This window comes from Aristolochia californica, unplaced genomic scaffold, assembly GCF_029961685.1.
Source record: "Aristolochia californica isolate CCGP_79_NKW_82.1479 unplaced genomic scaffold, dmAriCali1.0.hap1 SCAF_2, whole genome shotgun sequence".
Classification (NCBI taxonomy): Eukaryota; Viridiplantae; Streptophyta; class Magnoliopsida; order Piperales; family Aristolochiaceae; genus Aristolochia; species Aristolochia californica.
The window spans coordinates 22,785,304-22,804,756 of NW_027181881.1; the positions used below are offsets into that span (position 1 = coordinate 22,785,304).

General features: G+C 32.5%; 1 protein-coding gene across 1 annotated transcript; it reads left to right on the forward strand.

Moving 5' to 3' along the window:
* Window positions 1-350: 350 nt before the first annotated feature.
* LOC137954949 (uncharacterized) lies at window positions 351-1,817 on the forward strand. Its single transcript, XM_068801841.1, has one exon. It carries the CDS (start codon window positions 351-353, stop codon window positions 1,815-1,817), a length of 1,467 nt encoding a protein of 488 aa, XP_068657942.1.
* Window positions 1,818-19,453: the final 17,636 nt, after the last annotated feature.

Below are 19,453 nucleotides of genomic sequence, written 5' to 3' on the forward strand. Positions count from 1 at the left end.
TTGGACCTGACATAAGTGGCTATTTCACTAAGGTTCATGTGATATTGACCCGTGATGGGACGCACCACTTGCGACATGAGGTTTTCAATTTTTTTCCAGATGATCTATTAACCAAATCCCTTTCAAAAACCAGTATCAATGTGCCAGCAAGTCCAAATTTTCCATGTCAATCAGTGCTAGAATCTCTCCTCCCCTTGTATAGTTGTCCAGAAGGTGGTTTGGGAGGAACAATCTGCTGTGAGTGTCTATTGGGAGTGGAGATAATGCCACTTTTCTTCATGTGGATGCATGCAGATGATGCTACAACTGTCATCCTGATTCTTGAATGAGTTTCCTTGATAGAGCTTAACATGGTTAAGCTCCAACGCCTTCAGCAGAACTTTGTCAATCCAGAAGTTGTGGTTACCCAGAAGATTGTTGTCCAGAACAATAGTCAAAGAGGAGTACATTTTCGATGTGCAGGTCCTCAGGAGAAGGTTTACATAATTGGAGGTCATGAAACCCAAAAAGTAGCATATGCCATATATGAGGAAATTCAGAAACGCAGGCTCCTGGTCGTTGTTGCTGGAATCCCTAAAACTATTGATAATGACATTGCAGTGATCGAAAAATCCTTCGGTTTTGACCCAGCTGTAGAAGAGGCTCAGAGGCCTATTAATGCTGCACACGTTGCAGTTGAAATTGTTGAGAATGGTGTTAGAATTGTGAAACTTATGGGTCGTCACAGTGGGTTTATAGCTATGTCTGCTACTTTGGCAAGCCGACATGTGGATTGTTGCTTAATTCCGAAGTCTCCATTTTACTTAGAAGGGGAAGGTGGAGTTTTGGAATTTGTCGAGCAGCGAATTAAAGAAAATGGGCATATTGTCATTGAATTAACCGAAAGTTCTGGGCAGGATTATGTTGCTCACAGCATGAGTCATATGGATACAAAAGATGCATCAGGGAATTGTTTACTCCTTGATGTTGGCCTCTGGCTGTCTAAAAAAGTCAAGGATCATTTCTCAAAAAGCCAGAAGACAGCAATAAACCTGAAGTATATTGATCCAACTTACATGATCCGTGTAATTCCTAGTACTGCATCAAACAACATCTACTGTACTCTTCTTGCACATAGTGCTGTTCATGGAGCCATAACTGGATATTCTGGCCAGGTGGTTACTGGCATGGATGTCTCTGCATCTGAGTTCTCTTACCATAAGGATAAGTCATATGATTTGAATTTCAAAGAGGCAAACCACGATAGCTCCCAGAAAATTTCAGGAGACAGCTTGAAGACTGTCTACAAGTCCTTTGTGGCCTACTACCCACTTGTGTCTATTGTGGATCCATTTGCTAAGGCTGATTGGGAACATTTCAACAAGCTAACAAAGGAGATTGGGGAGCAAGTGCAGAGTGTGGGAGATCATTTTCTTCTTACTAACCTAAAGTGGGTGGAGAAAACAATCCAGGGCAAGGCGTGCAATGCTCTTCTGTTGAAGATCAACCATATTGGCTCAGTGACAGAGAGCATTGAGGCTGTTCAGAGGTCCAAACGTGCTGGCTGGGGTGTGATGACAGGTCACTGGAGTGGTAGAACCGAGGATCCCTTTATCCCTGATATGGCCGTAGATTTGTCAACAGGTCAGATCCAGACAGGAGCCCCATGCCGGTTTGAGCTCCTTGCCAAAGATGACCAGCACCCTCCCCAGGTTCTGTGGGCTGTTATTAGATCCAGTGCTGACCTGAATAATAAAATTGCAGAGGCAGTAGACTCTGTTTACCACCAGTTATCAAACCTAGTTTTGGAACTGCTGCATTGCATGATACTGACATAAGAGAGAATTGTAGAGATGAGGTTACCAAAAAAGAATAAATAAATAAAAAATAAAAAATCTGCTCTGCTTGGTTGCTCTACTTTTGTAGTCCAGCGCGCTGACGTTGATACTGCGGTTGCCACTTTACATGGACCCAGCCTTCAGCACGGCACACCATCCTACATTCGAGCTTGAGGGCAAGCTCGTTCTCCAGGAGGGGAGTAATGTTATGGACTCATTAGGGGTTCATTTGCAATTTCTATTCATTAGGGGTTTATTTCCAATTTCTATTCATTAGGGGTTTATTTATAATTTCTATTCATTAGGGGTTTATTTGTAATTTGTTGAACTTATGGCCTTTGGCATGTTTTCCCTAACTCCCTATATAGGGACGTGAGATGAATGAAGGGAGTAAGCATTGAATTAATTAGTTGTAATCAGGTCAGATTCTCCCCTTTGAGGTCTAGGTCGGATTCTCCTTTCGAGGTCCAGGGTTGAGCTCCCTTCGAAGGCTCAAAACATCACAACAATCCTCCCTATTCATCATCTTCCTCGCATGTTAGGTCCGGGGTAAAACATTCTAGCATGCATATCTACCACATTTAAAACATGTTAGGATCAGTTAAAAGTCTCTTTCCTATAAAATTCCACCAAGCTATTAGGGGGTTGTACTTGTGGAATTTCCCAAACATGGATAACAAAACTTTGGAGTTCATTTTTAGTACGAGAAATAATTTTCTTCACTTACATTTATTATTGTATTCAAATTTTTTTGCAGACATGAACTCTAAAATTTTCATTTTGTTGCGATTTATTTGCCTTATATCTTTTCTGTTTACGAGCAAAATTGGGAGAGCGAAAACACAAGTTTGGATCTGAAAAAAAATTTGAACATCCAAAATGGAAATGCACAAATGCTGAGAGAGATAATACCAAAAAGCATCTGTGATTTTCAAGGACAGGCAAAAAGTGGGTTGTTTGGCTCAGGTAAATATCCAACCACACGTTAACTTGAGAATTTAATTTTTTCTACTCCTCGAAATTTTTGGATCATTAGGTCTCTTGCATCCTCAACATGTTTCTGGCATGCATATCTCACCACATTTAAAACATGTTAGGATCAATTAGAAGTCTCTTTCCTATAAAATTCCACCAAGCTATTAGGGGTTGTACTAGAGGAATTTCCCAAACATGGATAACAAAACTTTGGTGTTCAATTTTAGTGTGTGAAATAATTTTCTTCACTTACATTTATTATAGTTTTCAAATTTTTTGGCATACATGAACTCTACAATTTTCATTTTGTTGCGATCTATTTGCCTTATATCTTTTTTGTTTACGAGAACAATAGGAGAGTGAAAACTCAAGTTTGGATCTGAAAAAAAATTTGAACATCCAAAATGAAAATGCACAAATGCTGGGAGAAATAATTCCAAAAAGTATCTGTGATTTTTAAGGATAGGCAAAAAGTGGGTTGTTTGGCTTTGGTAATTATCCAACCACACGTTAACTTGAAAATTTAATTTTTTCTACTCCTTGAAATTATTGGATCATTAGTTCACTTGCATCCTCAACATATTTCAAACATACATATCCACGACATTTAAAACATGTTAGGATCAGTTAGAAATCTTTTTTCCTATAAAATTCCACCAAGCTATTAGGGGTTGTACTAGTGGAATTTCCCAAACATGGATAACAAAACTTTGGAGTTCATTGTTAGTGTGTGAAATAATTTTCTTCACTTACATTTATTTTAATTTTTTTTGCATACATGAACTCTAAAATTTCATTTTGTTGCGATCAATTTGCCTTATATCTTTTTTTGTTTTCGAGAAAAATGGGAGAGTGAAAACTCAAGTTTCGATCTGAAAAAAAAAATTGAACAACCAAAATAGAAATGAACAAATGATAAGAGAGATAATATCAAAAAGTATCTGTGATTTTTAAGGATAGGAAAAAAGTGGGTTGTTTGGCTCTTGTAAATATCCAAGCACACGTTAACTTGAGATATTACTTTTTTCTTCTCCTTGAAATTTTTAGATCATTAGGTCACTTGCATCCTCAAATTTTTCTGACATGCATATCCACCGCATTTAAAACATATTAGGATCATTTAGAAGTCTCTTTCTATAAATTCCACGAAGCTATTCGGGGTTGTACGAGTAGAATTTCCCAAACATGGATAACAAAACTTTGGAGTTCATTTTTAGTGCGTGACATAATTTTCTTCACTTACATTTATTATAGTTTTCAAATTTTTTTGCTTACATGAACTCTAAAATTTTCGTTTTGTTGCATTCTATTTGCCTCATATGTTTTTTGTTTACAGAAAAATGGGAGAGTGAAAACTCAAGTTTGGATCTGAAAAAAAATTTAAACATCCAAAATGGAAATGCACAAATGCTGAGAGAGATAATTCCTAAAAGTATCTGTGATTTTTAAGGCTAGCCAGCAAGTGGGATGTTTGGCTCTGGAAAATATCCAACCACAAGTTAACTTGAGAATTTAATTTTTTCTACTCAAAATTTTTGGATTATTACGTCACTTGCATCCTCGACATGTTTCTGGCATGTATATCAACCACATTTAAAACATGTTAGGATCAGTTAGAAGTCTCTTTCCTATAAAATTCCACCAAGCTATTAGGGGTTGTACTAGTGGAATTTCCCAAAATTGGATAACAAAAGTTTGGAGTTCATTTTTAGTGCGTGAAATAAGTTTCTTCATTTACATTAGTTTTCAAATTTTTTTTCATACAAGAACTCTAAAATTTTCATTTTCTCGCGATTTGTTTGCCTTATAACTTTTTCGTTTACTAGAAAAATGGGAGAGTGAAAAACTAAAGTTGGATCTGAAAAAAAAATTGAACATCTAAAATGGAAATGCACATATGCTGAGAGAGATAATTCCAAAAAGTATCTGTGATTTTTAAGGATAGGAAAAAGTGGGTTGTTTGGCTCAGGTAAATATCCAAGCACACGTTACCTTGAGAAATTAATTTTTTCTACTCCTTGAAATTTTTGGATCATTAGGTCACTTACATGCTCAACATGTTTCTGGCATGCATATCCACCACATTTAAAACATGTTAGGATCAGTTAGAAGTCTCTTTCCTACAAAATTCCACCAAGCTATTAGGGGTTGTACTAGTGGAATTTCCCAAACAAGGATAATAAAACTTTTGAATTCATTTTTAGTGCATGAAATAATTTTCTTTACTTACAGTTTTTATAGTTTTCAAATTTTTTTGCATACATGAACTCTTAATTTTTGATTTTGTTGCGATCTATTTGCCTTACGTCTTTTTTGTTTACTAGAAAAATGGGAGAGTGAAAACTCAAGTTTGGATCTGAAAAAAAATTTGAACATCTAAAATGGAAATGCACATATGCTGAGAGAGATAATTCCAAAAAGTATCTGTGATTTTTAAGGATTGGAAAAAAGTGGGTTGTTGGGCTCCAGTAAATATCCAACCACACGTTAACTTGAGAATTTAATTTTTTCTACTCCTCAAAATTTTTGGATCATTAGTTCACTTGCATCCTCAACATGTTTCTGGCATGCATATCCACCACATTTAAAACATGTTAGGATTAGTTAGTAGTCTCTTTCCTATAAAATTCCACCAAGCCATTAGGGGTTGTACTAGTGGAATTTCTCAAACATGGATAACAAAACTTTGGAGTTCATTTTTAGTGCGTGAAATAATTTTCTTCACTTACATTTATTATAGTTTTCAATTTTTTTTGCGAACATGAACTCTAAAATTTTCATTCTGTTGCGATCTATTTGCCTTATATCTTTTTTGTTTACAAGAAAAAAGGGAGAGTGAAAACTCAAGTTTGGATCTGAAAAAAAATTTGAACATCCAAAATGGAAATGCACAAATGCTGAGAGAGATAATTCCAAAAAGTATCTGTGATTTTTAATGAAGGCAAAATGTGGATTGTTTGGCTCATGTAAATATCAAACCACATGTTTACTTGAGAATTTAAATTTTTTGACCCTTGAAATTTTTGGATAATTTGGTCACTTGCATCCTCTACATGTTTCTGGAATGCATATCGACCACATTTAAAACATGTTAGGATCAGTTAGAAGTATCTTTGATCTAAAATCCAACCAAGCTATTAGGGGTTGTACTAGTGGAATTTCCCAAACATCGAAAACAAAACTTTGGAGTTCGTTTTTAGAGCGTGAAATAATTTTCTTCACTTACATTTATTATAGTTTTACAATTTTTGTGCATACATGAACTTCAAAATTTTCATTTTGTTGCGATCTATTTCCCTTATATCTTTTTTGTTTACGAGAAAAAATGGGAGAGTGAAAACTCAAGTTTGGATCTTAAAAGAAATTTGAACATGCTAAATGGAAAAGCACAAATGCAGAGAGAGATAATTCAAAAAGTATCGGTGATTTTTAAGGGTAGGCAAAAAGTGGTTGTTGGGCTCTAGTAAATATCCAACCACAAGTAAACTTGAGAATTTAATTTTTTCTACTCTATGAATTTTTGGATCATTAGGCCACTCTCATCCTCAACATGTTTCTGGTGCGCATATCCACAACATTTAAAACATCTTAGGATTAGTTAGAAGTCTCTTTTCTATAAAATTCCACCAAGCTATTAGGGGTTGTACTAGTGGAATTTCCCAAACATGGATAACAAAACTTTGGAGTTCATTTTTAGTGCGTGAAATAAGTTTCTTCATTTACATTAGTTTTCAAATTTTTTCGCATACATGAATTCTAAAATTTTCATTTTGTCGCAATCTATTTTCCTTATATCTTTTTTGTTTACGAGAAAAATGGGAGAGTGAAAACTCAAGTTTGGATCTGAAAAAAAACTTGAACATCCAAAATGGAAATGCACAATGGTGAGAGAATTAATTCCAAAAAGTCTCAGTGATTTTTAAGGATAGGAAAAAAGTGGGTTGTTTGGCTCTGGTAAATATCCAAGCACAAGTTAACTTGAGAATTTTATTTTTTCTACTCCTTGAAATTTTTTTATCATTAGGTCACTTGCATCCTCAACATGTTTCTGGGATGCATATCCACCATTTTTAAAACATGTTAGGATCAGTTAGAAGTCACTTTCCTTTAAAATTCCACCAAGCTATTAGGGGTTGTACTAGTGGTATTTGCGAAACATGGATAACAAAACTTTGGAGTTCATTTTTAGTTCCTGAAATAATTTTCTTTATTTAGATTTATTATACTTTTCAAATTTTTTTGTATAAATGAACTCTAAAATTTTTATTTTGTTGCGATCAATTTGCCTTATATCTTTTTTATTTACGAGAAATATGGATCAGTTAGAATTAATTTTCTTCACTTAAATTTATTATAAATCTTTTTGCATACATGAAGTCTAAAATTTTCATTTTTTTTGCGATCTATTTGCCTTATATCTTTTTTGTTTACGTGAAAAATGGGAGAGTGAAAACTCAAGTTTGGATCTGAAAAAAAAATTTTAACATCCAAAATGAAAATGCACAAATGCTGAGAGAAATAATTCCAAAAAGTATCTGTGATTTTTAAGGATAGGCAAAAAGTGGGTTTTTTGGCTCTTGTAAATATCCAACCACACGTTAACTTGAGAATTTAATTTTTTCTACTCCTAGAAATTATTGGATCATTAGGTCACTTGCATCCTCAACATGTTTCTGGCGTGCATATCCACCACATTTAAAACCTGTTAGGATCAGTTAGAAGTGTCTTTCCTATTAAATTCTACCAAGCTATTAAGGGGTTGTTCTAGTGGAATTTCCCAAACATGGATAACAACACATTGGAGTTCCTTTTTAGTGCATGAAATAATTTTCTACACTTACATTTATTATAGTTTTCAAATTTTTGTGCATACAGGAACTTTAAATTTTTCATTTTGTTGAGATCTATTTTCCATATATATTTTTTCTTTACGAGAAAAATGGGAGGGTGAAAACCCAAGTTTGGATTTGAAAAAAAATTTGAACATCCTAAAAGAAAATACACAAATTATGAGAGAGATAATTCAAAAAAGTATTGGTGATTTTTAAGGGTAGGCAAAAAGAGGGTTGTTGGGCTCTAGTAAATAACCAACCACACGTTAACTTGAGAATTTAATTTTTTCTACTCTTTAAAAATTTTGGATCATTAGGTCATTTGCATTCTCAACATGTTTCTGGCTTGCATATCCACCACTTTTAAAATTTGTTTGGATCATTTAGAAGTCTCTTTCCTATAAAATTCCACCAAGCTATTAGAGGTTGTACTAGTGGAATTTCCGAAACATGGTTGACAAAACTTTGGAGTTCATTTTTAGTGCGTGAAATAATTTTCTTCACTTACATTTATTATAGTTTTCAAATTTTTTTGCACACATGAACTCTAAAATTTTCATTTTGTTGCGATCTATTTGCCTGATATCTTTTTTGTTTTTGAAAAAAATGGGAGAGTGAAAACTCAAGTTTGGATCTGAAAACATATTTGAACGTCCAAAAATGGAAATGCACAAATGCTGAGAGCGATAATTCCAAAAAGTATCTATGATTTTTAAGGATAGGCAAAAAGTGGGTTGTTTGGCTCTGGTAAATATCCAACCACTCACTAACTTGAGAATTTAATTTTTTCTACTCGAAATTTTCTGATCATTAGGTCATTTGCATCCTCAACATGTTTCTGGCATGCCTATCTACCACATTTAAAACATGTTAGGATTAGTTAGAAGTCTCTTTCCTACAGAATTCCACCAAGCTATTAGGGGTTGTACTAGTGGAATTTCCCAAACATGGATAACAAAAATTTGGAGTTCATTTTTAGTGCGTGAAATAAGTTTCTTCATTTACATTAGTTTTCTAATTTTTTTTCATACATGAACTCTGAAATTTTGAATTTGTCGAGATCTATTTGCCTTATATCTTTTATTTTATCAAGAAAAATGGAAGAGTCAAAACTCAAATTTGGATCTGAAAAAAATTTGAACATCCAAAATGGATATGCACAATTTCTGATAGAGATAATTCCAAAAAGTATATGTGATTTTTGAGGATAGGAAAACAGTGGGTTCTTTGGCTCTGGTAAATATCCATGCACACGTTAACTTGAGAATTTAATTTTTTTTACACCTTGAAATTTTTTGATCATTAGGTCACTTGCATCCTCAACATGTTTCTGGGATGCATCCACCATATGTTAAACTTGTTAGGATAAGTTAGAAGTCTCTTTCCTATAAATTTCACAGAGCTATTAGGGGTTGTACTAGTGGAAATTCAAAATAATGGAAAACAAAACTTTGGAGTTCATTTTTAGTGCATGAAATAATTTTCTTCTATTACATTTATTATAGTTTTCAAATTTTTTTGTATACATGAAGTCTAAAATTTTCATTTTGTTGCGTTCTATTTGCCTTATATCTTTTTTTTAAGAGGAAAATGGGAGAGTGAAAACTCAACTTTGGATCTGAAAAAAAATTTAACATCCTAAATGGAAATGCACAAATGCTGAGAGAGATAATTCCAAAAAATATCAACGATTTTTAAGGATAGGAAAAAAGTGGGTTGTTTGGCTCTAGTAAATATCAAACCACACATTAACTTGAGAATTTTATTTTTTCTACTCCTTGAAAATTTTGGATCATTAGGTCACTTGCATCCTCAAGATCTTTCTGGCATGCATATCCACCAAATTAAAAATATGTTAAGATTAGTTAGAAGTCTCTTTCCTATAAAATTCCACTAAGCTAATAGAGGTTGTACTAGTGGAATTTCCCAAACATGGATAAAAAACCTTTGGAGTTCATTTTTAGTGCGTGAAATAATTTTCTTCACTTACATTTATTATCGTTTTTAAATTTTTTTGCATACATGAACTCTAAAATTTTCATTTTGTTGCGATCTATTTGCCTTATCTCTTTTTGTTTACGAGAAAAATGGGAGAGTGAAAACTCAAGTTTGGATCTAAAAAAAAAATTTGAACATCCAAAATGGAAATGCACAATTGTTGTGAGAGATAATTCCAAAAAGTATGTATAATTTTTAAGGATAGGCAAAAAGTGGGTTGTTTGGCTCTTGTATATATCCAACCACATGTTAACTTGTGAATTTATTTTTTTCTACTCAAATTTTTTGGATCATTAGGTCGCTTGCATCCTCAACATGTTTCTAGCATGCATATCCACCACATTTAAAACATGTTAGGATCGGTTAGAAGTCTCTTTCCTACAAAATTCCACCAAGCAATTAGGGGTTGTACAAGTGGAATTTCACAAACATGGATAATAAAACTTTTGAGTTCATTTTTAGTGTGAGAAATAATTTTCTTCACTTACATTTATTATACTTTTCAAATTTTTTTGCATACATGAACTCTAAAATTTTGATTTTGTTGCGATCTATTTGCCTTATATCTTTTTTGTTTACTAGAAAAATAGGAGAGTGAAAACTCAAGTTTGGATCTGAAAAGAAATTTGAACATATAAAATGGAAATACCCAATTGCTGAGAGAGATAATTTCAAAAAGTATCTGTGATTTTTAAGGATAGGCAAAAAGTAGGTTGTTTGGCTCTTGTAAATATCCAACCACACGTTAACTTGAGAATTAATTTTTTCTACTCCTTGAAATTTTCTGATCGTTAGGTCACTTGCATCCTCAACATATTTCAAGCATGCATTTCCGTCACATTTAAAACATGTTTGGATCAGTTAGAAGTCTCTTTCCTATAAAATTCCACCAAGCTATTAGGGGTTGTACTAGTAGAATTTCCCAAACATAGATAACAAAACTTTTGAGTTCATTTTTAGTGCGTGAAATAATATTCTTCACTTACATTTATTAAAGTTTTCATATTTTTGTGCATACATGAACTTCAAAATTTTTATTTTGTTGCGATCTACTTGCCTTATATCTTTTTTGTTTATGAGAAAAATGGGAGAGTGAAACCTCAAGTTTGGATCTGAAAAACATTTTGAACATCCTAAATAGAAATGCACAAATGCTGAGAGAGATAAAGCAAAAATGTATCGGTGATTTTTAAGGGTAGGAAAAAAGTGGGTTGTTGGGCTCTAGTAAATATCTAACCACACGTTAACTTGAGAATTTAATTTTTTCTACTCTTTGAAAATTTTGGATCATTAGGTCACTCTCATCCTCAACATGTTTCTGGCGCACATATCCACCACATTTAAAACATGTTAGGATTAGTTAGAAATCTCTTTTCACTAAAATTCCACCAAGCTATTAGGGGTTGTACTAGTGGAATTTCTCAAACATGGATAACAAAAATTTGCAGTTCATTTTTAGTGCGTGAAATAAGTTTCTTCATTTACATTAGTTTTCTAATTTTTTAGCATACATGAACTCTAAAATTTGCATTTTGTCATGATCTATTTGCTTTATATCTTTTTTGTTTACGAGAAAAATGGGAGAGTGAAAACTCAAGTTTGGATCTGAAAAAAAATTTGAACATCCAAAATGGAAATGCACATATCTTGAGAGAGACAATTCCAAAATTATAAGTGATTTTTAAGGATTGCAAAAAAGTGGGTTGTTTGGCTCTGGTAAAAATCAAGGCACACGTTAACTTGAGAATTTAATTTTTTCTACTCCTTAAAATTTTTGGATCATTAGGTCACTCTCATCCTAAACATGTTTCTGGGATGCATATCCACCATATTTAAAACATGTTAGGATCGGTTAGAAGTCAGTTTCCTTTAAAATTCCAACAAGCTATTAGGGGTTGTACTAGTGGAATTTCCCAAAAATGGATATCAAAACTTTAGAGTTCATTTTTAGTGCGTGAAATAATTTTCTTCAGTTACAATTATTATAGTTTTCAAATTTTTTTGCGTACATGAACTCTAAAATTTTAGTTTTGTCACCATCTATTTGCCTTATATCTTTTTTGTTTACAAGAAATATGGGAGAGTGAAAACTCAAGTTTGGACCTGAAAAAAAGTTTGAACATCCAAAATGGAAATGCACAAATGCTGAGAGAGATAATTCCAAAAAGTATCTGTGATTTTTAAGGATAGGCAAAGAGTGGGTTGTTTGGCTCTGGTAAATATCCAACCACACGTCAACCTTAGAATTTAATTTTTTCTACTCCTTGAAATTTTTGGATCATTAGGTTACTTGCATCCTCAACATGTTTTTGGGATGCATATCCACCATATTTAAAACATGTTAGGATCGGTTAGAAGTGAGTTTCCATTAAAATTCCAACAAGCTATTAGGGGTTGTACTAGTGGTATTTCCCAAACATGGATAACAAAACTTTTGAGTTCATTCTTAGTGCGTGATATAATTTTATTCACTTACATTTATTATAGTTTTCAATTTTTTTTGCATACATGAACTCTAAAATTTTCCTTTTCACACGATCTATTTGCCTAATATCTTTTTTGGTTATGAGAAATATGGGAGAGTGAAAACTCAAGTTGGGATCTGAAAAAAAATTTGAACATCCAAAATGGAAATGCACAAATGCTGAGAGAGATAATTCAAAAAAGTATCTGTGATTTTTAAGGGTAGGAAAATGGTGGGTTGTTGGGCTCTAGTAAATATCCAACCACACGCTAACTTGAGAATTTAATTTTTTCTACTCTTTGAAGTTTTTGGATCATTAGGTCACTCTCATCCTCAACATGTTTTTGGCGCGCATATCCACCACATTTAAAATATCTTAGGAATGAGTTAGAAATCTTTTTTCTGTAAAATTCCACTATGCTATTAGGGGTTGTACTAGTGGAATTTCCCAAACATGGATAACAAAACTTTGGAGTTCATTTTAGTGCGTGACATAAGTTTCTTCATTTACATTAGTTTTCAAATTTTTTTGCATCCATGAACTTTAAAATTTTTAATTTGTCGCGATCTATTTGCCTTATATCTTTTTTGTTTACAAGAAAAATGGGAGAGTGAAAACTCAAGTTTGGATCTGAAAAAAAATTTGAACATCCAAAATGGAAATACACAAATGCTGAGAGAGATAATTCCAAAAAGTAGCTGTGATTTTTAAGGATACGAAAAAAGTGGGTTGTTTGGCTCTGGTAAATATCTAAGCACAAGTTAACTTGAGAATTTAATTTTTTCTACTCCTTGAAATTTTTGGATCATTAGGTCACTTGCATCTTCAACATGTTTCTGGGATGCATATCCACCATATTTAAAACAAGTTAGGATCAGTTAGAAGTAACTTTCCTTTAAAATTCCACCAAGCTATTAGGGGTTGTACTAGTGGTATTTCCCAAACATGGATAACAAAACTTTGGAGTTAATTTTTAGTGCGTGAAATAATTTTCATCACTTACATTTATTATAGTTTTCAAATTTTTTTGCATACATGAACTCTAAAATTTTCATTTTGGCACGATCTATTTGCCTTATATCTTTTTTGTTTATGAGAAATATGGGAGAGTGAAAACTCAAGTTTGGATCTGAAAAAAAATTTGAACAACCAAAATGGAAATGCACAAATGCTGAGAGAGATAATTCCAAAAAGTATCTGTGATTTTTAAAGATAGGCAAATAGTGGGTTGTTTGGCTTTAGTAAATATCCAACCACACGTTAACTTGAGAATTTAATTTTTTCTACTCCATGAAATTTTTGGATCAATAGGTCACTTGCATCCTCAACATGTTTTTGGCATGCATATCCACTACATTTAAAACATGTTAGGATCAATTAGAAGTCTATTTCCTATAACATTCCACCAAGCTATTAGGGGTTGTACTAGAGGAATTTCCCAAACATGGATAACAAAACTTTGGAGTTAATTTTTAGTGCGTGAAATAATTTTCTTCACTTACATTTATTATAGTTTTCAATTTTTTTTTGCATACAGGAACTCTAAATTTTTCAATTTTTTGGGTTCTATTTGCCTTATATCTTTTTTGTTTACGAGAAAAATGGGAGAGTGAAAACTCAAGTTTGGAAATGCACAAATGCTAAGAGCGTTAATTCCAAAAAGTATCTGTGATTTTTACGGATAGGCTAAAAGTGGGTTGTTTGGCTCTAGTAAATATCCAATCACATGTTAACTAGAGAATTTAATTTTTTCCACTCTTTGAAATTTTTGGATCATTAGGTCACTTGCATCCCCAACATGTTTCTTGCATGCACATCCACCACATTTAAAACATGTTAGGATCAGTTAGAAGTCTCTTTCCTATAAAATTCCACCAAGCTATTAGGGGTTGTACTAGAGGAATTTCCCAAACATGGATAACAAAACTTTTGAGTTCATTTTTAGTGCGTGAAATAAATTTCTTCACTTAAATTTATTATAAATCGTTTTGCATAGATGAACTCTAAAATTTCATTTTGTTGCTATCTATTTGCCTTATATCTTTTTTGTTTACAAGAAAAATGGGAGTGTGAAAACTCAAGTTTGGATCTGAAAAAAAATTTGAACATCCAAAATGGAAATGCACAAATGCTGAGAGAGGTAATTGAAAAATGTATCTGTGATTTTTAAGGATAGGCAAAAAGTGGGTTGTTTGGCTCTTGTAAATATCCAACCACACGTTAACTGGAGAATTTAATTTATTCTACTCCTTGAAATTTTTGGATCATTAGGTCACTTGCATTCTCAACATTTTTCTGGCATGTCCACCACATTTAAAACATGTTTGGATCAGTTAGAAGTCTCTTTCCTATAAAATTCCACCAAGCTATTAGGGGTTGTACTAGTGGAATTTCCCAAACATGGATAACAAAACTTTGGAGTTCATTTTTAGTGCGTGAAATAATTTTCTTCACTTACATTTATTATAGTTTTCAAATTTTTGTGCATACATGAACTTCAAAATTTTTATTTTGTTGCGATCTACTTGCCTTATATCTTTTTTGTTTACGAGAAAAATGGGAGAGTGAAACATCAAGTTTGGATCTGAAAAACATTTTGAACATCCTAAATAGAAATGCACAAATGCTGAGAGAGATAAAGCAAAAATGTATCGGTGATTTTTAAGGGTAGGAAAAAAGTGGGTTGTTGGGCTTTAGTAAATATCTAACCACACGTTAACTTGAGAATTTAATTTTTTCTACTCTTTGAAAATTTTGGATCATTAGGTCACTCTCATCCTCAACATGTTTCTGGTGTGCATATCCACCACATTTAAAACAAGTTAGCATTAGTTAGAAGTCTATTTCTATAAAATTCCACCAAGCTATTAGGGTTGTACTAGTGGAATTTCCCAAACATGGATAACAAAAGTTTGCAGTATATTTTTAGTGCATTAAATAAGTTTTTTCATTTATATTAGTTTTCAAATTTTTTTGATTACATGAACTCTAAAATTTTCATTTTGTCGTGATCGATTTGCCTTATTTTTTTTTGTTTACGAGAAAAATGGGAGAGTGAAAACTCAAGTTTGGATCTGAAAAAAAATTTGAACATCCAAAATGGAAATGCAAAAATGCTGAGAGAGATAATTACAAAAAGAATCTGTGATTTTTAAGGATAGGAAAAAAGTGGGTTGTTTGGCTCTGGTAAATATCCAAGCACACGTTAGCTTGAGAATTTTATTTTTTCTACTCCTTGAAAGTTTTGGATCATTAGATTACTTGCATCCTCAACATGTTTCTGGCAAGCCAATCCACCACATTTAAAACATGTTAGGATCAGTTAAAAGTCCCTTTCCTATAAAATTCCACCAAGCTATTAGTGGTTGTACTAGTGGAATTTCCAAAACATGGATAACAAAACTTTGGAGTTCATTTTTAGTGCTTGAAATAATTTTCTTTTCTTAAATTTATTATATATCTTTTTGTATACATGAACTCTAAAATTTTTATTTTGTTGCGTTCTATTTGCCTTATATCTTTTTTGTTTACGAGAAAAATGGGAGAGTGAAAGATCAAGTTTGGATATGAAAAAAAGTTTGAACATCCAAAATGGAAATTCACAAATGCTGAGAGAGATAATTCCATAAAGTATTTGTGAGTTTTATGGATAGGCAAAAAGTGGGTCGTTTGGCTTTGGTAAAAATCCAACCACACGTTAACTTGAGAATTTAATTTTTTCTACACGTTGAAATTTTTGGATCATTAGGTCACTTGCATCTTCAACATGTTTTTAGCACGCATATCCACCACAATTAAAACATGTTAGGACAAGTTAAAAGTCTATTTCCTCTAAAATTCCACCAAGCTATTAGGGGTTGTGTTAGTGGAATTTCCCAAACATGGATAACAAAACTTTGGAGTTCATATTTAGTGCTTGAAATAATTTTCTTCACTTAAATTTATTATAAATCTTTTTCCATACATGAACTCTAAAATTTTCATTTTGTTGCGATCTATTTGCCTTATATCTTTTCTATTTACGTGAAAAATGGGAGAGTGAAAACTCAAGTTTGGATCAGAAAAAAAATTTGAACATCCAAAATGGAAATGCACAAATGATGAGAGAGATAATTCCAAAAAGTGTCTGTGATTTTTAAGGATAGGCAAAAAGTGGGTCGTTTGGCTCTTATAAATATCCAACCACACATAAACTTGTGAATTTAATTTTTTCTACTCGTTGAAATTTATGGGTCATTAGGTCACTTGCATCCTCAACATGTTTCTGGCATGCATATCCGCCACATTTAAAACATGTTAAGATCAGTTAGAAGTGTCTTACCTATAAAATTCCACCAAGCTATTAGGAGTTGTACTAGTGGAATTTCCCTAACATGGATAACAAAACGTTGGACTTCGTTTTTAGTGCTTGAAATAATTTTCTTCACTTACATTTATTATAGTTTTCAAATTTTTGTGCATATAGGAACTTCAAAATTTTCATTTTGGTGCGATCTATTTGCCTTATATCTTTTTTTTTTTTACGAGAAAAATGGGAGAAAGGAAATTCGTGTTTGGATCTGAAAAAAATTTTAACATTCTAATTGGAAATGCAAAAATGCTGATAGAGATGATTCAAAAAAGTATCGGTGATTTTTAAGGGTAGGAAAAAAGGGGGTTGTTGGGCCTTAGTAAATATCAAACCACACATTAACTTAAGAATTTAATTTTTTCTACTCTTTGAAATTTTTGGATCATTAGGTCACTCTCATCCTCAACATGTTTCTGGCGCACATATCCACCACATTTAAGACTTGTTAGGATTAGCTAGAAGTCTCTTTTCTATAAAATTCCACCAAGCTATTAGGAGTTGAACTAGTGGAATTTCCCAAACATGGATCACAAACTTTAGAGTTCATTTTTAGTGCGTGAAATAAGTTTCTTCATTTACATTAGTTTTCAATTTTTTTTTGCAAACATGAACTCTAAAATTTTCATTTTGTCGTGATTTATTTGCCTTTTTTTTTTGTTTATGAGAAAAATGGGAGAGTGAAAACTCAGATTTGGATCTGAAAAAAAATTTGAACATCCAAAATGGAAATGCACAAATACTGAGAGAGATAATTCCAAAAGTATATGTGAGTTTTAAGGATAGGAAAAAAGTGGGTTGTTTGGCTCTGGTAAATATCCAAGCACACCAAGCTTTTAGGGGTTGTACTAGTGGAATTTCCCAAACATGGATAAAAAAACTTTGGAGTTCATTTTTAGTGCGTGAAATAATTTGCTTCACTTACATTTATTATAGTTTTCAAATTTTTTTTTTGCATACATAAACTCAAAAATTTTCATTTTGTTGCGATCTATTTGCCTTATAACTTTTTTGTTTACGTGAAAAATGGGAGAGTGAAAACTCAAGTTTGGATTTGAAAAAAAATTTGAACATACAAAATGGAAATGCACAAATGCTGAGAGAGATAATTCCAAAAATTATCTGTGATTGCCTTATAACTTTTTTGTTTACGTGAAAAATGGGAGAGTGAAAACTCAAGTTTGGATCTGAACAAAAATTTGAACATACAAAATGGAAATGCACAAATGCTGAGAGAGATAATTCCAAAAATTATCTGTGATTTTTAAGGATAGGAAAAAAGTGGGTTGTTTGGCTCTTGTAAATATCCAACCGCACGTTAACTTGAGAATTTAATTTTTTCTACTCCTTGAAATATTTGGATCATTAGGTCACTTCCATCCTCAACAATTTTCTGGCTTGCATATCCACCACATTTAAAACATGTTAGGATCAATTAGAAGTCACTTTCCTGGAAAATTCCACCAAGGTATTAGGGGTTGTACTAGTGGAGTTTCCCAATCATGGGTAACGAAAGTTTGGAGTACATTTTTAGTGCGTGAAATGATTTTCTTCTCTTGCATTTATTTAAATTATTTTGCAAACATGAACTCTAAAATTTTCATTTTGTTGCGATCTATTTGCCTTATATCTTGTTTGTTTATGAGAAAAATGGGAGAATGAAAACTGAAATTTGGATCTGAAAAAAAATTTTGAAGATCCAAAACCGAAATACCCAAATGCTGAGAGAGATAATTCCAAAAAGTATCTGTGATTTTTAAGGAAAGGCAAAAAGTGGGTTGTTTGGCTCTGGTAAATATCCAACCACACGTTAACTTGAGAATTTAATTTTTTCTGCTCTGTGAAATTTTTGGATCATTCGGTCACTTGCATCCTCAACTTGTTTCTGGCATGCATATCCTCCACATTTAAAACATGTTGGATCAGTTAGAAGTCACTTCCTTATAAAATTCCACCATGCTATTAGGGGGTTGTACTAGTGGAATTTCCCAAACATGGATAACAAAACTTTGGAGTACATTTTTAGTGCGTGAAATAATTTTCTTCACTTACATTTATTATAGTTTTCAAATTTTTTGGCATACATGAACTCTAAAATTTCATTTTGTTGCGATCTATTTGCCTTATATCTTTTTTGTTTACGAGAAAATTGGGAGAGTAAAAACCCAACTTTGGATCTGAAAAAAATTTTCAACATCCAAAATTGAAATGCCCAAATGCTGAGAGAGATAATTTGAAAAAGTATCTGTGATTTTTAGGGATAGGCAAAAAGTGGGTTGTTTGGCTCTGGTAAATATCAATCCACATGTTAACTTCAGAATTTAATTTTTTCTACTCCGTGAAATTTTTGGATCATTAGGTCACTTGCATACTCAACAAGTTTCTGGCATGCATATCCACCACATTTAAAACAGGTTAGGATCAGTTAGAAGTCACTTTCCAAAAAATTCCACCAAGCTATTAGGGGGTTGTACTAGTGGAATTTCCCAAACATGGATAATAAACTTTGGAGTTCATTTTTAGTGCTTCAAATAATTTTCTTCAGTTACTTTTATTATAGTTTTCAAATATTTTTGCATACATGAACTCTAAAATTTTCATTTTGTTGCGATCTATTTGCCTTATTTCTTTTTTGTGTTCGAGAAATATGATAGGGTGAAAACTCATGTTTGGATCTGAAAAAAAATTTGAACGTCTAAAATGGAAATGCACAAATGGTGAGAGAGATAATTCCAAAATTTATCTATGATTTTTAAGGATAGGCAAAAAGTGGGTTGTCTTGCTCTGGTATATCCAACCACACTTTAACTTGAGAATTTAATTTTTTCTTCTCCTTCAAATTTTTGGATCATTAGGTGACTTGCATCCTCAACATGTTTCTGGCATGCATATCCTCGACATTTAAAACATGTTAGGATCTGTTAGAAGTCTCTTTCCTATAAAATTCCAACAAGCTATAAGGGGGTTGTACTAGTGGAATTTTCCAAACATGGATAAAAAAACTTTGGAGTTCATTTT

Coding starts and splice junctions, on each gene's coding strand:
- LOC137954949 (XM_068801841.1), top strand. CDS start 351: ATGGTTAAGCTCCAACGCCTTCAGCAGAACTTTGTCAATCCAGAAGTT.